The sequence below is a fragment of the Eurosta solidaginis genome, chromosome 4 (assembly GCF_040869045.1).
Source record: "Eurosta solidaginis isolate ZX-2024a chromosome 4, ASM4086904v1, whole genome shotgun sequence".
In the NCBI taxonomy this organism is placed as follows: Eukaryota; Metazoa; Arthropoda; class Insecta; order Diptera; family Tephritidae; genus Eurosta; species Eurosta solidaginis.
This window is the reverse complement of record NC_090322.1, coordinates 180,937,616-180,957,068: the sequence shown is the minus strand read 5'-3', so window position 1 is coordinate 180,957,068 and position 19,453 is coordinate 180,937,616. Positions and strand designations below refer to the sequence as shown.

The 19,453-nt window shown below is 37.5% G+C and overlaps 2 protein-coding genes across 9 annotated transcripts in view; both read right to left on the bottom strand.

Moving 5' to 3' along the window:
- LOC137250730 (uncharacterized) overlaps positions 1–6,221 on the bottom strand; it is a gene marked incomplete at its 3' end in the record, with an annotated part of 62,277 nt that extends 56,056 nt beyond the window's left edge. Inside the window, exon 1 of the mRNA XM_067784057.1 lies at positions 5,616–6,221. The remainder of the gene's footprint in view (positions 1–5,615) is intronic.
- chas (chascon) overlaps positions 1–19,453 on the bottom strand; it is a 231,091-nt gene that overhangs the window by 166,913 nt on the left and 44,725 nt on the right. For all 8 annotated transcript variants that reach the window (XM_067784048.1, XM_067784047.1, XM_067784046.1 and 5 more), the window contains exon 2: positions 17,510–17,925. In XM_067784048.1, coding sequence (XP_067640149.1) covers positions 17,510–17,632 — 123 coding nt within the window. In that variant the 5' untranslated portion in view covers positions 17,633–17,925. The remainder of the gene's footprint in view (positions 1–17,509; positions 17,926–19,453) is intronic.

The window sequence follows — 19,453 nt, the reverse complement described above, 5'->3', positions numbered from 1 at the left end:
AAGCTTGTTTTAGGCAGACTCCGAACGGCATCTGCAAGGCAGTTTTCACTGAGAGCTTTTCATGGCAGAAATATACTCGGAGTGTTTGCCAAGCACTGCCGAGGGGCGACCCCGCTTAGAAAAATTTTATTCTAATTGAAAAACCTTGTTTCTAAAATTTTGACGGGAGCGAGAACCCAGGATCTTCGGTGTGGTAGGCGGAGCACGCTACCATCACACCACGGCGGCCGCTTGTGTAGAATACTTATATATTACTAAAAGACCCGGCAGCAGACGTTGCTCTACCCTAACTTTGGTCTATCTGCATAACTTTTAAGCAGTTTTTACCTCTTAATCTCCCTTCCCCCTCTACCATTTTCGTTATCTTTTTATTCAATCTTCCCTCTGTCTTTCTCTTTTTCTGCGTCTCTTTCTCCCTATCCATCTTTTCCCTCACTTCTTTTCCGCTCCATCTATCTTCGTCTAACTCTATGCCTTTCTCCTTCCCTCTTTTCTCTTCTACTTTTTCTTGTTCTTTTCCATCCCTTTTCCCAGTCCCAGTCCCACCCCAAGTCCTAATCCCAGTCCAGTGTAAGGCCCAGTCTTAGTGCCACTACCAGTCGCTGTCGGCCCCTGCTCCATTCCTCGAAAAAAGGGTCATACCGTGAATAGAATTTGATCCACTTCCAGGAAAGAAACTTCACAGGAACGCTATCCTATCTTTCAAGTTGGATCAAACTGCAAACGGTGCACAAATTTGATTGAAATTGGTAAAATAGCTTAGGACCGATCTCTAGATTTTTTCAGAAAACAATATGGGCCATAAACGTAAGCATTTGGCGAAATTTGAATTAAGGTAGAAATTAATAATAGCTTCTTATCTGAACTGTCGTTTATATGGGATAAATGCTATATAAACGACCAATCTCTACAAGTTTCTCAGACAACAATACACATATGCCGTATACGCAATCATTTGATGAAATTTTTAAGATTCTATCTGATAAACTGAGAAAGATATGGTGAAAAAAGGCGATAAAAACCTCTTTTCTAAAAAATTGGTTGTATGGGGGATAAGCTATAGTGGTCCGATCCGGTTGGGTCCGACAAATGTTCAGTCGGGGACCAAAATATACCCGCTGACTAAATTTTATCAAAATTGAGGAACTAGTTTGCGTTCAAACAGACATAAAGACGGGCATAGATAAATCAGCTCAGATCTCAATCTTGATCATTTCGGTATACTTATTGGTGGATCTATCTCTTCTCTTTAAGGACTTACAATTTTGAGATTTATGAAAAACTTAATGTCATTTCCTCTTCATGAAGGGTATAAAGAGTTCACCAAACGCAAACCATAGCTCTGTAAAAAAAAACATGTACACATTTTTTTCTAATTGGAAAACCCTTTTTCTAAAGATTTTGATGTGACTTTTTCGAGATCTTAAATCCAGTATCTTAGATGTGGTGGTCGTAGCACACTACCGCCTAACCCTGCTCTTTTAACTAATTATTATAAGAATACCAATGAAAACTTTTAAACTAACAGATTTTCGTCAACATTAGAATAACAGTGACTGTATATATAGGGTTGGTGAAGAGAAGTAAAGAGAAGCAAAAGCAAGGGAACCCGCTCAAGGGCGAAATAATCGAGCGATCTAAGGATTGGTCGGCTTTCCACAAGAGATATGCGTGAACGTAAGAATAAAGATGGTTGTAACATCCATTCTGCTATCAATGTGGCCGAGGGTTGAGCACCGCGCCTTATACGCTGAGTTAGTTGGAGGCATTCCACATTGACAACACAACATAGGATGAATGCGTTTATATGTGAATGTTACAATTATATTACTTTAAACAGAGATTTATGTGGCACGATAGACATAAGAACAAAACAGTGAGCGACGTGAGCTTAAGTTTCTCTTTAAAATTATCTGATGCATTTGCATAATATTGAGTTCGCTGTCGAAATGACCAATAAAATCAGTTTTTTTTAACAGAAAAATAATTAAATTGATTTAGAATAAAACTACCTAACCCTCCAGAACCATTATTACCAGATCGCGATACGCCACACAGTGTTTCGACTATAACGCGGCAGGTGGAAAAAAGTCATAGTGACAGATAAAAGCATAAACGTGTTTATCGTGTGCGCAAAATTTCGGGTAATTAGCTGCCGTCAGTCTTCGACAAACGGTGCATTTGTGTGGAAATTTGTGAAATCCGGGTGATATTGATTAATCGGTTTAAGTGCGTTAAGCGGTAATAAATTTAATATAAACCGTATTTTTTTAAACGATATCTATTCAGTACGAGTCATGGATAATCCAGGTAAAATATTTATCATTAATTTAATTAATTAATAAATTTTTTTCTTAAAAAAACAACAAGAAATTGTAAATTTTTTAGATTAGTAGCAAAAAAAAAAAGTGAGTACCCCTTAGTAACTCAATAAAGGTTGTTTCATATTGTAGAGAATTTCATCTAGTTTTTGATCATATAAGCCGATTGTAGCGCACGGATTCGCAAAAATGTGTAATTTTTAATTTTTAAAATTTTTCGATTTTCAGTTCCATCTTATATAATTTCACGAAAAGAATTTTTCCAATTGTGGCAAAGCTACCCTAAAAATGAAAGACTTGAAAAAATATATAGTAACATACTTACAAAGATTAACCTTTGTATATCCGATAATGCGAAAGATGAACTAAAAGGAAACATAAAACTGTTTATGTTGAAAATTGATAAGAAGTGGAATTTCGCTGATAAACGGATTGAGCGGTTCTCTTCTAAGTATGAGCAATGGTTGAATGGTGAGGATATACTTTTTCTACTGGAGGAACCAGATGCTCCTTCGTATGCTGCTGAAGAAACTTTTACAAAAGAACAACAATTCGGTCGACCCTCAAAGGACTTCCAAAGCTGCAGAAAACTAAAATAAAAAGAGTAGAATTTATACTTAACAATATCACTTTGGAGGAAATTTTGTTCACTGCCGAGCACGCCCTATGCTCGCAAGGATAAAAGATGCTGCTAGCATTATTAAAGACCTAAGCGATGACTTAGACAGTGCTAAAGATATGAAAAATGCGCAGGTAAATGCTTCAAAACAAAGGTGTCTCTCTGGCGATGAAGCGATAGGCCTCTACCTTGACGTTAAATTAACTACCAATAGCTATAAGTTATTTAGAAATGCAGCTCTGGGTGTAGATTACGATGTCTTTCCATCGTTCTATAGTTTAACGAAATCTAAGAAGATATGCTTTCCACCTGATGAATGCAATTATGTGGATGAGATTTCTGCTAGTTTTACATTGCAGTCTTTGCTAGACATAACCACTAAGCGCGTCTTAGACACTTTGTCCATTTCTGGAGCTGACAAAGTCGAATCAGCAACACTTATTTGCAAATGTGGCTTAGATGGGACTTCAGGGCATAGCATATACAAGTTTGAAAATGCTGCTGCAACTGACGAGTACTTATTTTTAATTTGTTTCATGCCTTTAAAGCTTGTGTTAAATGATGACCACGATACTCCAATTTGGCTAAATTCCAAACCCTCATCAACACGATATTGTCGTCCAATCAAATTTATTTTTCAAAAAGAAACACCAGATTTAGTGAAACGCGAAGCAGATAATATAAGGGCTCAGATTAATCAATTGAGGCCAACTGATTGCAAAAATTTCCTAGTGAAACATACTCTCCTCTCAACAATTGTTGATGGAAAAATATTTAACATACTCTCAGGGAGGAAGGGTATCCAAAATTGTTACATTTGCGATGCCAAACCTAGTCAAATGAACATACCAGTTGCTTCTTACATTGCAAAGACTGAAAATTATGATTATGAGTTTTCTACATTCCATGCGCTGATAAAAACATTCGAGTATTTATTACGTATATCATATAGATTGCCCCTAAAAGTTTGGCAAATCCGAGGAGAGAACCAACGCATTTTTAATGAAAGAAAAAGCCAAATCAAGCAAAAGTCAAAAAAAAAAGTCAGAGACGATTGCAAATTTTGAAATATTTATTTACAGTAAATACATAAGTGAATGATAACCTTATATAGAAGTACGTTGTAGTTTTATTTTTATTAAATAAACGACTGTTGAGCAAATCTAAGACAAAGTAGAATTATCTTTACAATAAAAAAGATTTAAAAGGGTAAGAGTTGGGAAAAACATTTTTTTTTGAAGCACCCTAATGTATATGTAGACACACACACACACTAAAATTTTTAGTATTAGAAGCATGGGACTTCTGTATAATCCAATTTCAGTGGTTAAGTTAATATAGGAGCACAACTATAATGGTTTTGACTTTTTTCCACCTAACTCCATACACTCGAAACACTGTGCGCCATTAGGTGTGCATGGCGGCGCTACACTTCTCCAAAAACGTAGCATGTTGTACACTGAAGCCAGTCAAACGCGGCCTCATATGTCTCCGACCTATTTAGTTCTAAGGAAAGCGATGGTCAGTGCATCAGCAGTGCACCAATTTGGCATGCTGAAATTTCTCTCTGTTATTTGTATAAATATTTTCAATAATTTTTCATATTCATATTCATATAGTTTTGTAACCCAATCAATTTCTACTTTATGTCGGACAGCCAGGAGGCCCTGCGTGCCTTGCAATCCTACACAGTTACATCTAAGCTAGTGGATGACTGCATTGAAATCCTTAATGACCTGGGAGCCAAAAACAAGATTTTGTTAGGATGGGTTCACGGACATCAGGGACATTAAAGTAATGATCATGTAGATTACCTAGCAAAGCAGGGTGCTACAGCAGCGTTCTATGGTCCAGAGCCCTTTTGTGGACTCAGAAAGCATACACCAGGGAAACCATAAGTTACTGGGAAACAAAACAATTCAGACGTTGCTGAATTGACTGCCCAGGGCTAAGACAGGCCAAACTGTTTATACTTCTCGCAACGCAAGTATCAGCCAAACTCATTAATCTAAGCAGGTAGGACCTAGGAATTCTCAGTGGGTACTATACGGGACACTTTAGTCTACGATATCACCTAAGTAAGTTAAATCTATCCAATACTCAAATTTGTCGTTTCTGTGAGCTGGAGGATAAAACGCCGGTTCAAATTCTCTGCGAATGAGTCGCTCTGACAAGGCAGATACTCTCCCATCTAGGTGGTGTGACTCTTAATCCCTCTGTGATATGGAGTAAAAGGCCTGAAGAGGTACTTAAGATACATCAAAAGCCTCCAAATACAAAATTAGGCTGAAAGATCATGCATAGTAGATCTACGCAAAGGTTGCTGTGCTTTCAGGCGTAATAATAATAATGAACCCAATAAATTCTAGTCTAACAAGGTACAAATTGTAGGTCTCTGGAAATTCGTATTGATTTTCGAAAATTTTGTTTCCAAAAGGTTTTGAGATTGGTTTGCATAGTTTTAGTTACAAAATTCATAGAAATTTTTCTTAAATTTTCGAAAATAAGAAAAGAAGAGTTTAATTGATGAATTTTGTTCTCAATTGCATCTTTTCGTTTTTGCTGCCTTAAGTTTGAAGTCATTGAAAACGAATTTGGTAAATGTATGCATATGGCACATTTTTTTTTAATGTGTGTTGTTTTTTTTTTTTTAATTTTATTTAAGTTTTTCTCACTACTTTTTCGCACAAAATTCTAATTATTCCGTGCACACGCCACACACTGCATTTAAACACGCGCAAGATTTATCGACTGATTTTAAAATTACATCCAACTCAAACATATATCAGTTCTAATGCACATTAACTATTTAGAGAGCAGTCAAGCGCAACACGTTTTGAATGATTAAAGAATTTGCACAACAGAACAGGAAGCTTTCTTAGCGTTTTTTCACCCTCACTGCGTTCAAGATGAATGAAATCGAAAACGAAATTTTATAACCCACATAGTAGGTAGATTCATGAGGACGGGTAACTTTTTATAATAATATTCAATTTGATTACACGCGCTTCGTTACACCAACAACTCTCAATTCATTGTGCACATTTTTCTTATACGAACTTTCAATTCATCAAATCGCAACTTATCTGTTCGTTTGAGCACAATAAAGCGCGCTATTTCCACAATTTTCGTAAATATTTTGAAACTTAAGCTATTATGCGAGCTTATTTGATGTACGACCACATTAGAGCGCCTCGTCACGAAAAATCATTAAAAGAAAATGTAGTTAATTTATGATTTTTGCGATCTTGCGACTTTGCGCGTGCGCGTACCTCAACAATCTGTTGCCATTTGTAAACCACAACAACTTGAAAATCATCAGCAACACCCCATGCGCCCAAACAAAATTACTCATGCAATGCAACATAATGAACGTTAAACTTAGTTGTAACAAAAAACTTTAGCAACAAACTCTAAGCCACTCATACTAACAAAGTTCTCTAACTTAAAAGTGGCGCTAACGGTTTAACGTGCTCGCACGATTTAGTTCTCTTTTTCTCTTTCTAATGCTCAAAGTATGCTTTTAACACGAAAAGCTCTTCAATTTTTTATTTTACCCCGTTAGCTAATTGAGTGTTATTGAGCGCAACCAACCGCCCACTCACGGTTGCCACATTGGTTCATTTGGGCCAAATATGGTCCATACCATCCCCATTTGGTCCGCTGGTCCATTTTCTTCAATTTTGGTCCTTTTTAGGCAGTTGCCACGATTTTGGTACTTTTCTTTCTTTTTAACTCAGGTAAAAATTCACAATATTGCCCAAAAAATTTGCAGCACATTCGTTACCCATATATAATTTTGAATTTACTTCAATGGATTTCTCACCACAAAAAATTGCTCAGTCAATAAAAATGTACGAGCACAGTGACATTTTACCTAGGAAATAGTTTAGGCGAGGCATTAAAAAGAAAAGTGTTGGCGAATACACTGTCATTAATTGTTGATGAAACAACCGACTTATGAAAAAACTCTTGTTTAATAATTATAATAATAATGGCTAGATATTTCCATCGGTTATTAAACACTAATTGAAAGATTTTTGTCACTAGTAGAGCTAAAAGTATGTATTTCAAATGCACGTGCGCCACTAAGAAATTTGACAGGGCTAGTTGCAAGCCTAAAGTTTAATGAATTGAAAACTCAATAAAAGCATGAAACTAATTTATTTTATATTAAGTGTACTAGCCACTTACTTAATTCAAGCACACCGAGAGATATTGAGAGTTTGTGAAGGCACGTCGATATTTAAATCTTTCACACCCAGTTCAATTAGTTCAAGAAATTCCAGGACTTTTTTTAAGGTTAAGGGGTTAAGCCACGCAAGATACTTTAAAACTAAGTATCTTGGCACAATAAATATTTTAACTGGAAGGCAGAAATACTACTTGAAGGCGATAACTTTATAAATGTACAACGAATTCGGTTAAAAAATTTTATTTTTATATTCTATATATTATATATTATATATTATATAAAATCTATCTTATATATTATATAAAATCTTTATATTGAAGCAAATGCAAAATAGATTTGATTTTGGAAAAAATATTTTGTGTAAAATTATCCCCGTAGGTGCAAGCAGAACCTCATTAACCCTTGAGGCCTGGTATCGAAACTCACACTTACTGAATCTAGGCTATGATACAAAGTTTAAACGTTAAGAGAAAAAGTAAGCATCTATAGAAATAGCTCTAACAAAATTACTTAGTTTCATTTATGCTCTACTGAGTTTTCCACATAGTTCGACCAGAACGCACATTTTTGAACCGTTCCTTACTAAAACCTAACTGCATTATACATTTTATTTCATTGCAATCAACAACATTATGCTAGGTTCACAACGTTAGGTTGGTGAACGACATAAGACTTATCCTAGAAATGTGAAAATATAATACCATGAACTACATTTTATTTTTGTTTGTTCCTTGAATTAAAGCAAAGTATTTACTATTTATAGTAAAATTTTATATAGGAAACCATGGAAACATCCTAAAGTTTTATATTTTACAACGAATACGACACTCCTGTATACCTCTGTATATACCAATAACATAAAACAAAAATTTGGTCCTTTTTTTTTTAGGTTTGGTCCTTTTTTCGATGAATTTTGGTTCCAAATAAAACATGGTGTGGCAACCGTGCTCCCAGTGCTCTATTATTTGTTGACTTTTGTGCTAAGCTTTGTTTATTATTTATGTATGTATGTAGATGTGTTTGTGAATGCATTGTAATATGTATGTGTATGTGCGTAGACTATCCACCTGTTATTATCATTTGTGATGTGACGGAGCTTTCGTCGTTTGTTTTGTGTTATTTATATGTATGCACTTTTGATTGTTTTTGAAAATGTTGCAGGCGTTTGGGCTATAACTCGTGCTCAATATCATTACGTTGAAAGCTTTTCCGCTCCTTTATCTATTTTACCTATTCTACATTTATACAATACTTGCACAGAATAGTAATTAGCAGAATAGCTGACGGCAACTTTGTCGTATACGTCAAAAAAGCACACATTCATTCGACATATTCTAACAGTGGGCCTATTTCGCATTTGTTTTAGGTATTTAATTGACTTTATGGTTGAAAGCTTTTATAGATGTTGTTGTTGTTTTAGTGATAAGGACACTCCCCGAAGGTTTTATGGAGTGTTATCGATGTTGATGGTCCCCTGCCGGATACAGACCCGGCACGTTCCGACAACAAGCACCATTATGGCACTAGCCCGTACATATCGGGAACAATTTAGTATGAACACATGAAATCATCTAGGCCATACCGCCCCAACCCCCTAGATCCATGAGTAACCTGGGGTCGCTAGAGCTTCGGCTGCTAAAGAAACAGGATTCGCCATGGGTAGGTAAGGTTGACGATTGGGTTGGAGAAGCTATAAATTGCGCTGGCAACCCCTTGAAAAGGTTGCGCTACACAATTCCTTGAATCAGTTTGGTATTTTAGTCGCCTCTTACCACAGACATACCTGCCGCGGGTATATTCTAAGCCCCCTAAACCACTTTTATATATGAGCAATAATTATGCAGGTGGACGCCGTGATGTGATGGTAGCGTTACCACACCGAAGATCCTGGATTCACACCCCGGGCAAAGCAACATCAAAGTTTTAGAAAAAAGTTGTTTCAATTAGAAGAAAATGTTTCTAACAGGGTCGCCCCTCGACAGTGTTTGGCAAGCACTCCGAGTGTACTTCTGCCATGAAAAGCTCTCAGTGAAAACTCATCTGCCTTGCAGATGCCGTTCGGAGTTGGCATAAAACAAGTAGGTCCCGTCTCGCCAATTTGTAAGAAAAATTGAAAGGAGCACCATGCAAATTGGAAGAGAAGCTCGGCCTAAAATCTCTTCGGAGGTTATCGCGCCTTACATTTATTTATTTTTTTAACTAATTGTGCATAAATTGGTGCTTAGTTTATCTGTAAACTCTATGCAGTGATAATTGAATAAAATATTCGAATGTCTATGACCTGCGAAATACAGGGCCCGTTCTGTGAGGACTTTGCAAACGTGTAAAGGACTATGATTTTAATGTATGCTACTGGAATGTCAGTTTCCTTAATGTGATTGGTGAAACTAAAGCTGCCATCACCGCCATCCAATAGATGAGATGGACAAAGCAAGGAAAAAGACAATTAAAAGTTGTGACATTTGCCAGAATGGTCATGCAAATAAGCTCAGTTTTGGTGTTGGAGTCGTGGTGGGAGAGACTGCATACGTAGCCAAGTATTGTCGTTGAAGCATGTGGAGGAATGTCGCGCCGGAATCTACATAAAATTTTAATTTTATATTATCTCATCACCATGTCCCGCCGGTGGAGAAGGACGATGAGGTGAAGAACGCACATATGGGCGCTCCCCAGTTGTGCTAGGTGGCTTTAACGCCAGGGTGGGAAAGGAAGGTGTTTTTGGCCCCACGATCGGATAGTTCAACTCCCACAATGAAACCTTCTCTATGAATGAACTGAGGCTGATCAACTTCGCCGGTGCTTGAAACATCACCATAGCCAGCACCAGGTTTAAGCATACATAAAAATATACATCGATCTACATGGCTGTCCCCAGATCGAAATACATGTAACCGGATCGATCACGTTGTCGTTACTGTTGTAAATTGCCTTATTTTCTTAAAACGCAGAAAAACTATTTTCAGCAATCAGAATTTAATGAGAAATCCATTTTGTTTAGTTATAACTCATGATTAACATTCTCCTTATGTTCTTTCCCCCATTCTTCTCTTTGTCTCTGTTCCTCACATTATGCTTATAACTCCCTCTTTTTCTACACCTTCTGTCTCTCTATTTCTCTCTTTCTTTACTCTGCTTACTTCTTTTCCAATCCCTAGCCCTCAGTCCACGGTCTATTTTTGCTGTTCCCTATCTCTCCTTCCAGTCCCATCCCTTGTCCCTCTACAGCCTGCTCCCTTGGTCACTTCCAGGAAAATAAGCTGTCCCAAATAATATTGCTGGAAAGCTTCGGATGTACAAAGTTCCAACCAAATCGCCGCATCACATATAATATTTATCTTAATATATAAAAAACACGTGTCACACAATTGAGGCCAATGGACTCCTAAACTACTGAACCGATTTTAAATTTGTTTTGCACCCCGTGTGTAGTTTGATCTAACTTGAGATATAGGAGTGTGTTTATAGAATATGATTAGAATATGAATGTCAAATGAAAGCTGTTGATGAGTGCTTTAGTAGAGGGTAATTTTCATACCCCTGGGTCTCGAAATATAGGTCAAAACGTGGACCCGGGTACCCCTAGAGTGTGTTTATAGAATATGGATGTCAAATGAAAGCTGTTGATGAGTGCTTTAGTAGAGGGTAATTTTCATACCCCTGGGTGACCAGGGTCTCGAGATATAGGCCAAAACATGGACCCGGGTATCCCTAGAATGTGTTTACAGAATATTGATATCAAATGAAAGCTGTTGATGAGTGCTTTAGTAGAGGGTAATTTTTATACCCCCGGGTGATTAGGGTCTCGAGATATAGACCAAAACGTGGACCCGGGTACCCCTAGAATGTGTTTATAGAATGTGGATATCAAATCAAAGCTCTTGATGAGTGGTTTAGTACAGAGTAATATATTATCCAGAGACGGACTGGGACTGGGATTAGGACTAGGACTGGGACTGAGACTCGGAATGGGACTGGGACTGGAATAAAATACATACCACCTTCTGGGACAGGCAATAAGGGATGCAGAAGAATGAGAAGAAATTGAGAGAAGAGAAAAGAGAAAAGAGAGAAGGAAATTGAGAAAGAGATAGATTGAGACGAAGATGGAGATAGATGAAGCGAAAAAGACGGAGGGAGGAGTGAATAAAAGGATAAGAAAAAGTGAAGAGGGGGGGGGGAGGGAAGAGTCAGACGGAAAAAGCTTATTAAAATGTATGCAGATTGGCAAAATTTAGGGCAGGACAACGTCTGCCGGGTCTTCTAGTATACTATAATCTTTAGTAACATAACGGTTGGTTGCGCAGGTACAAAGGAATCGAGATAGATATAGACTTCCATATATCAAAATCAACAGTATCGAAAACAATTTGATTACGCTATATCCGTCCGTCCGTCCGTTAAAACGATAACTTGAGCAAATATTGAGATATCTTCACCAAATTCCGTCTACGGGCTTATCTGGACCCGGAATGGATTGGTATTGAAAATGAGTGAAATCAGATGATAACCACGTCCACTTTTTATATATATAACATTTGGAAAACCCTTATTATTTAGTAAATAATACATATAGAATGTTGAAACTTGATGCGTGGACTGATACTGAGACTCTTGATAAAAATTTGACAACATTTTTGAAAATGGGCGTGGCACCGGCAACTTGTGATAAAATAAATTTTGCAAATATTATTAATCATAAATCAAAAACTGTTAAACCTATCATAACAAAATTCAGCAGGGAGTTTGCCTTTACTATACTACAGCTTCGAAGAAAAATTTAATTTAAATTTCGGTTAGGGACCGTGCCCACTTTTATATAAAAGATTTTAAAAAGGGTCGTGGACTAATAAAATAAGCTATATCTTTGCAAAAAATTGGAATTATATTACTATTTCTAAGTGGAATCATAACGAATAATAGGAAAAATTCAAATTTTTGAAAATCGGCGTGGCACCGCCCCTTTTATGACTAAGACATTTTCTATGTTTCATGAGCCATAACTCGAAGAAAAATTACTGGATCGTAAAAATGGAAGGAATGGGTTAAAGACCATGCCTACTTCTATAAAAAAGAAGTTTAAAAGGGGCGTAGACTAGAATAATAAGCTATATCTTAGCAAAAAATGGTATCGTATCAATGATATTTCACTTACCAAGTTTTATTGTAAGAGGAAATTGGGAGATTTTTTTTAAATAGGCGATGCCACGGTAGGTATTATGTAGAAAAGTAAAATATCTGAAATGAACTGTACACTTGCAGCTCACGCTGAGTATATAATATTCGGTTACATCCGAACTTAGGCACCCTTACTTGTTTAGAATAAATTGGTGACTGTTCCCATTCTCAGAAGGAAAAGTATCACAAGTATTAACCAAAGTCCAACGAAACACATCATAAATAAACAATTTTAATACTATTGGATTTTCTGCGACCTGTGTTCTTGTAAATATTTGGTGATTCTGCTGGCTCAAGGTCTCTTTAAATGAAACACATAGGTTTTTTTCTTCCCATATATTTCGGTTACACTACGGTAACCGTCCTCAGGGAACGCATTTTTGTTGTTTTATGCTTACGGCGTGCCTTCCGGCTTTGTAATACTATTGGATTTTTTGCGACCTGTGTTCTTGTAAATATTTAGCGATTCTGCTGGCTCAAGGTCTCTTTAAATGAAACACATAGGTTTTTTTCTTCCGATATATTTCGGTTACACTACGGTAACCGTCCTCAGGGAACCAATTTTTGTTGTTGTATGCTTACGGCGTGCCTTCCGTCTTTGTAATACTATTGGTTTTTTGCGACCTGTGTTCTTGTAAATATTTAGCGATTCTGCTGGCTCAAGGTCTCTTTAAATGAAACACATATGTTTTTTTCTTCCGATATATTTCGGTTACACTACGGTAATCGTCCTCAGGAAACCCATTTTTGTTGTTTTATCCTTACGGCGTGCCTTCCGTCTTTGTAATACTATTGGCCACGGTAACCGTCCTCAGGGACGCGTAGTGTAACCGAAATATATCGGAAGAAAAAAACCTATGTGTTTAATTTAAAGAGACCTTGAGCCAGCAGAATCGCCAAATATTTAAAAAATTTTAAAAAGAGGACCTCTTCCCGGAAAAGAGGTTTTACTTGGATGTGGTAGCGTAATCGCCTACATCACCGAGGGTCCTAGATTGAGTGCCGGGAAAAGCTACCTTAAATTACTGCCGCCGTCGGCAGTGACATGGCAAACACTCAAAGTATATTTTCGTCATCAAAAGCTTCACACCGAAATTTCACATACCTTGCACCAAGTTGTACCTATTATTTATATTGTGGCGAATGTTGACATCACTAGGCTGTTAGTAAATAATCACGCAACAACAAAAACATGAAGCAGCCACTCTTGTATACATATCCACGTTACAGCTAGCAACACTTATGTAGAAGGCGAAGAAGAGATATCTCACACGCACACACATGTAGTCATCAGCCGAAGTAGTTACTCACACATACACGCGCATATGGCTATAAGCTACAAATATAAATGTACTTATATAGCTGGTAGCTAACCGAGCATGAGCTACAAGAGTTCTAGAAGCTGAAACGTCTAGACCTTTGGAGAAATATGCAGACGAAGCTACAGAGAGTATACAAGCAGCGCAAGCGGAGTAATAACGAATTACGCTGTTGTGAAGTACGTGATATTGAAGTATAACTGTACTACTCCCAAGTAGACTAAATAAATACCATCTTGCAATACTGAATATTGGAGTGATTTATTCAACAGTTTAGCGATTCGAACGTTAGCAGGAGCGGAATTTCCCAAAATTCGTTACAATATTATTATGTACTGAAACCATGTAAAGTTTTTTTTTTTACAAAACGGCTAACAAATGAACTTTCGGCTAAATCCGATTGTTTCCGGCTGTTTGAAATTGACAACACCATTATCTCATACTAATTTTTTGTTCAATAAGCAAATACATTCTTATATTAATACCATTTTTTTGATGGTGGTGAATTTAAACGAAAACGTGAAATGTGAACAGGACGGACATATAGATGTAGAAGAACTTAAACAGCATTTGAAGATAAACATCTTTATTATTACTAACTTTGGCCACCTCCATATTCGATTTGTTCCACTGTTGCCTTATGCACGCTGTCGCCTACACCCACAATTTGTATGAATAATCATTGATTAATACAAAATTAAATTGCCATATTTATAGTCACGTACAATTGTTGTTTGTTTGCGGCGATTGGTTTTTACAAAAGATATACATATATACTTATACATTTTTTCCACTTCACTAACTCACAATTTTTTTTTTTTTAGTTTTTGCATAATTTGGTTCGAGGATGATTTGATTTCCCAAGCACGATCATTAGCTATTTTTGCCATCGCCATAATTTGAGTTGTAAATTTTTATTGGTGTTGATAGAATTCTTTTCAACTTCATTCATATATATTTAGTATTGCTAATGTACATAAATTGCAATAAAAGTTGCTTATTATCTTTGTATTGATTTTTTTAAATTTTTTTTTTTTTAAATGATATCCGGTTTTAAGAATCGCTGCATGTTTTTGCTAATCTATTAAATTTTTTCAAGTTCATTTAACATCGATTTAAACTGAGCTAAGACTCGGCTTAATAGAGCAGAATCGTACTGAGCTAATACAGTGAGACGTTTACTAGCTTTCTCACTTGTTAATCCGCTTTGACGCATGTATGCATGTATGTATGTATATTAATTTTGCGTTAATATTTGAAAAACAAAATTGAATGAATTTCTGAGCGTAGGGGGTCGTGTGATATTACATATTAACCAAACAGTAGCGGATGACCTCACAATTATTTAACAAAAGCTCTCAGTCGCTATTAATAATGCGCTTTTCAATTTTGACTAAGCCCAGTTTTGCAAATTTCCCATTGTCTTACCATAGTTGCATAAAGTACATCGCGAAGTCTGCTTTCCTCACAATTTATATACATATATTAATCGTCCACCAGCACATTTTAAAATTAGTTTATTAATGTATGTATGTATGTACTGATATAAAATTCATTTATATAAATTATACTTATGGTTATAACACAGTTAGACATTTGAGATTAAATTTTAAGTCGTTCCCAACTGTTCCGAATTAGATATAAAAGAGGCGGACAACTCCGTACGACCAACACTGTGTTATCTTCTGAGGAAAATTAGGGCAATAACGGGTGGTTAGGGTGGCTTTTCAACCCAAGAAAGGGGCGATCCCTGCCTCACAATCTAATTTCTAAAGTAAGGTGGGAATACATTTGTGAATATTCCCTAGTTCAGACAGGTTTCAGGACAAGAGGAAAGATGTCGTAGATCTAAATCTGCCAACGGAACATCGTACGCGCTGGTCGAAAAGTGGAGAGTATCTGGCAAAGCTTCCCTCTCGCTACAAAAACCCAAGAAGAATAAGCTGGTATAAATTTGTAAGGCTCCCAATACCAGCATTACTGCGCTCTCAGCCCTTTAAGGGTTTAAAGGACTTGATAGTAGACATGGATAAGATATGTTTGGCATTCAACAGATTTTCCCCATCCAAAAAAGCAAGGTGAATGTCGCAGGAAATTATCAAAGTTAATCAGACATCTCCAATGTAAATGCAAGACTCATGACTGAAGCCACCGAGATACCAACCCATGCATTTGACCCATACTTCTAACTTTAGATCGACCAGCCGTTTTCATAACCTCTGAGAGCGGTACTTTCAATTACTTCAAAAACGGTAAATGGGATGCATTCGATGCACTCCACATTCCTACTGATGTCCGATAGAGAGAACTTGAGTTTCGCCAGAACATCGATTTGGCATCGGCACGCTCCATACCCGCTGGTAAAATTCCGGAGATCCGGACAAGTTTTCAAGCCGATGCATGCTCTTGTGCCACAAGTTAATCCTCAGGACCCACAAACAAGGAAGATAAATTCAGAGATCGGATGACCATCGGATTGTCGACCCAGATGCAAGTTCTTTACTAGGGCTGGTGAAATCTGGTCAAAAGGTGAATGCCTTGGCAAACCTGAAAACGACTGGAACGATAACGAAAAGAAAAAAGCGCTTATGGCTACAAAGTTTTTTTTTTTTCAAAATATGCAAGCGCCTTTTCCTGCAACTCGTAAGGCATTCATCGGTAGAGAAGCTGACGAGGCGAGCCATAAAACTGGTGTGCAAACATAAAAACAACTTTAGCCGCGTTACCATCGAGACACAGAGGTACATCAAGCCATTGAAAAAGCAAAGCCCTCAAGCTTTGGTGATTCCACGGGCGAATAGCTTTTTTGGTTATAATATTTTGTAATTTTTAGTGGACTGGATATTATTTTATTGTTTAGAGAGAGGGAGGCCGCTATGGACCTGTTACACCTTGTATTTATTCATTGGGGGCGAGCACTGGGGGCTCCAAGGTATTGGCTGCGGGTTGAGCCACCTTGTTTTGCTTTGAAAAACCCCCCTTTGGGATAAACAATTTAAACTATGTCTTTAGAATATTTCACTAACCAGTTGAGAATTACAAGCACACTCAATGGCTAATGAAACAAACGAACAAAAAATGTTCATAGTTTAAGTCACTTAAACGGAGAGAAATATCTAATTTACGTATTTATCTCGCCACTGTTCTCCTTTATCATTCCTGAATCGGTAAAATCTCTCCTTGGCAGCCACTTCAATTTTATATAAATATAAATTGAATACTTCGTCTGTTTGGGAATTAGTATTGGCAGGAAATGAAGTAAGTAGAAATCTAAGCGAAAATGGCATCTGACAATAAGCCCTACTTTGGAACGAGTAGGCAGCTTGAGAGGAAACCCCTATCTCCCTTGTAGGAAACTAGGTGTCGAAAGAAGAGTATTGAGGAGCAAAGTTCTGCGGAAGATTCATGGTTTTCTGCTGTGACTACAAACGCTTGTGTCAAAAGAAGTTTCAACGATGAGCTTTTCAAGCTTTACGCTGGCTTGTTATGCGTATGTGGGCAAGGTTCTCCATTTTTCAACGGATTTCTGGATATTTTTACCACTGCGTCTGCAGGAGGAATTTTTACGATTCCTGTACTTATCCGTCGGTTTTTAAATTTTAAAAATTGGACATAGATTTTTTAATTATTTCCAAATTTAGGAATCATGCTTGAGCTACAGACAGTTCAAATTTCAGCTTTCTGCTTTGTTGGCACAACCCAATTCCACATGATCTTTGAAAATTTTAGCTATAACTGAAAAATTAAATTTTACTATAAACTTTACTTCAAAATTGCTTGAATTTAAGCTCAAATTTCTAACAGTGTAATAATGTTAGTGTTTGTTTATTCACAGCTTTAAGCTACGTTATTCTACCAATTATTATTAATTTCAACTCACCAATTCCTTATCGTCATTGCTTTCAGTCTTCGCTTTTTTCACCACTTGTTTTGCTGCCGCACCTTCTGTTGTTTTTGTTGTTTTCAAAGCTTTGCTAATTTTTGTTTTATCGCTTTTATTCATTGTTTGTGCTCACACAACACGAACAAATATTTATTTTGCACTAACAAATTTCTTCAGTCGCTTATAATTCCCTTCATATGCGATCACTTGTGTCATTCATTAAAAGTAGTGCATAGTTTTAGGCGCGCGATCTTCTTAAACACGCATACATCCATATAAATGATGTAGAGCTTTTTCTTTTATAATTCGCGTTAAACTTTTGTTGTTTTCTGGGTTTTATTGCACTTTTTCATGTTTTGTTGTTGTTGTTGTTTGAAATTGTTTCTTTATACGTTGTTGTTGATGATTAGACGCTGAAAATAAAAACAGTTTCCAAGAAGTTATTACACATTCATCGAGAAAGTGCGACCGGAAATATTTGTTGTTTGCTTTTTTGTTGTTTTCTGACTAATAATTTTTGTTGCTGTGAGTAACATTTTAAATTGATTAATACATTGAGGGCGTTCATAGGGAAAGTTTCTAGCCATGGCACGGAGCACGGTTTAAGCAAGAAGTGAGGTTTAGAATGGCGAAGAAGAGAGGATTCGTGTAAATAAGGGCATGCCAGGTAATGAGATGGCGGATGAGCTTGCAAGAAAGGGTACCTCCTTTTCACTTTCGCCATCCTGGAAGAGGTTGGGCATGCCGCTCTGCACCTGCAAGCCCAAGATAAAGGAGGCTCTACTGATGGAAGCGGGAGCCAGGTGGAAGCATCATGATAGATTACACACGGCAAAACTCACATGGCCGGAATGGAATGAGAAGAGATCGCGAGAGCTTCTCACCCTCCGTAAGAGGGATCTTCCCTTAGTTGTAGGTCTTCTCACTGGTAATGTTTGTATTGGATCGCATGCTGAAAGGATTGGCGCTCCATTTAACGATTATTGTAGAAGCTGCGACAACAAAGAAGAGACTGAAACTGTTAGGCATCTACTCTGTGAATGTCCAGCGCTCGGTAAAAGAAGGCAACGTTTTATGGGCAACATGTTTCTCGTAGAACTGACTGATATACTTACTTACTTACTTAATTGGCGCTTAACCGTCTAAACGGTTATGGCCGTCCAACAAGGCGCGCCAGTCGCTCCTTCGCTCCGCCAACCGGCGCCAATTGGTCACACCAAGGGAGTTTAAATCGTTTTCCACCTGGTCCTTCCAACGGAGTGGGGGCCGCCCTCTACCTCTGCTTCCATAGGCGGGTTCCGATAGAAACACTTTCTTGGCCGGAGCATCATCTTTCATTCGCATAACATGGCCTAGCCAGCGCAGCCGCTGCGTTTTAATTCGCTGGACTATGTTGATGTCTGCGTATAGCTCGTACAGCTCATCATTAAATCTTCTTCGGTACTCGCCATCGCCAACGCGTAGAGGTCCATAAATCTTCTCATCTGCTGTTGTCATGGTCCATGCTTCTGCCCCATATAGCAGGACGGGTACGATAAGTGACTTGTAGAGTATGATTTTCGTTCGCCGAGAGAGGACTTTACTTTTCAATTGCCTACCTAGTCCAAAGTAGCATTTATTGGCAAGATTGATTCTTCGCTGGATTTCAGTGCTGATGTTGTTGCTAGTGTTGATGCTGGTTCCCAAATAAACGAAGTCTTTTACTATTTCGAAATTATGGCTGCCAACAGTAGCGTGGTTGCCAAGGCGCATATGCGCTGACTCTTTGCTCGATGACAGCAGGTACTTCGTTTTGTCCTCATTCACCATCAAACCCATCTTTACCGCTTCTTTTTCCAGCTTGGAGTAAGCAGAACTAACAGCGCGGGTGTTTAGGCCGATGATATCAATGTCATCAGCATATGCCAGTAATTGCACGCTTTTATAGTATATTGTTCCAGT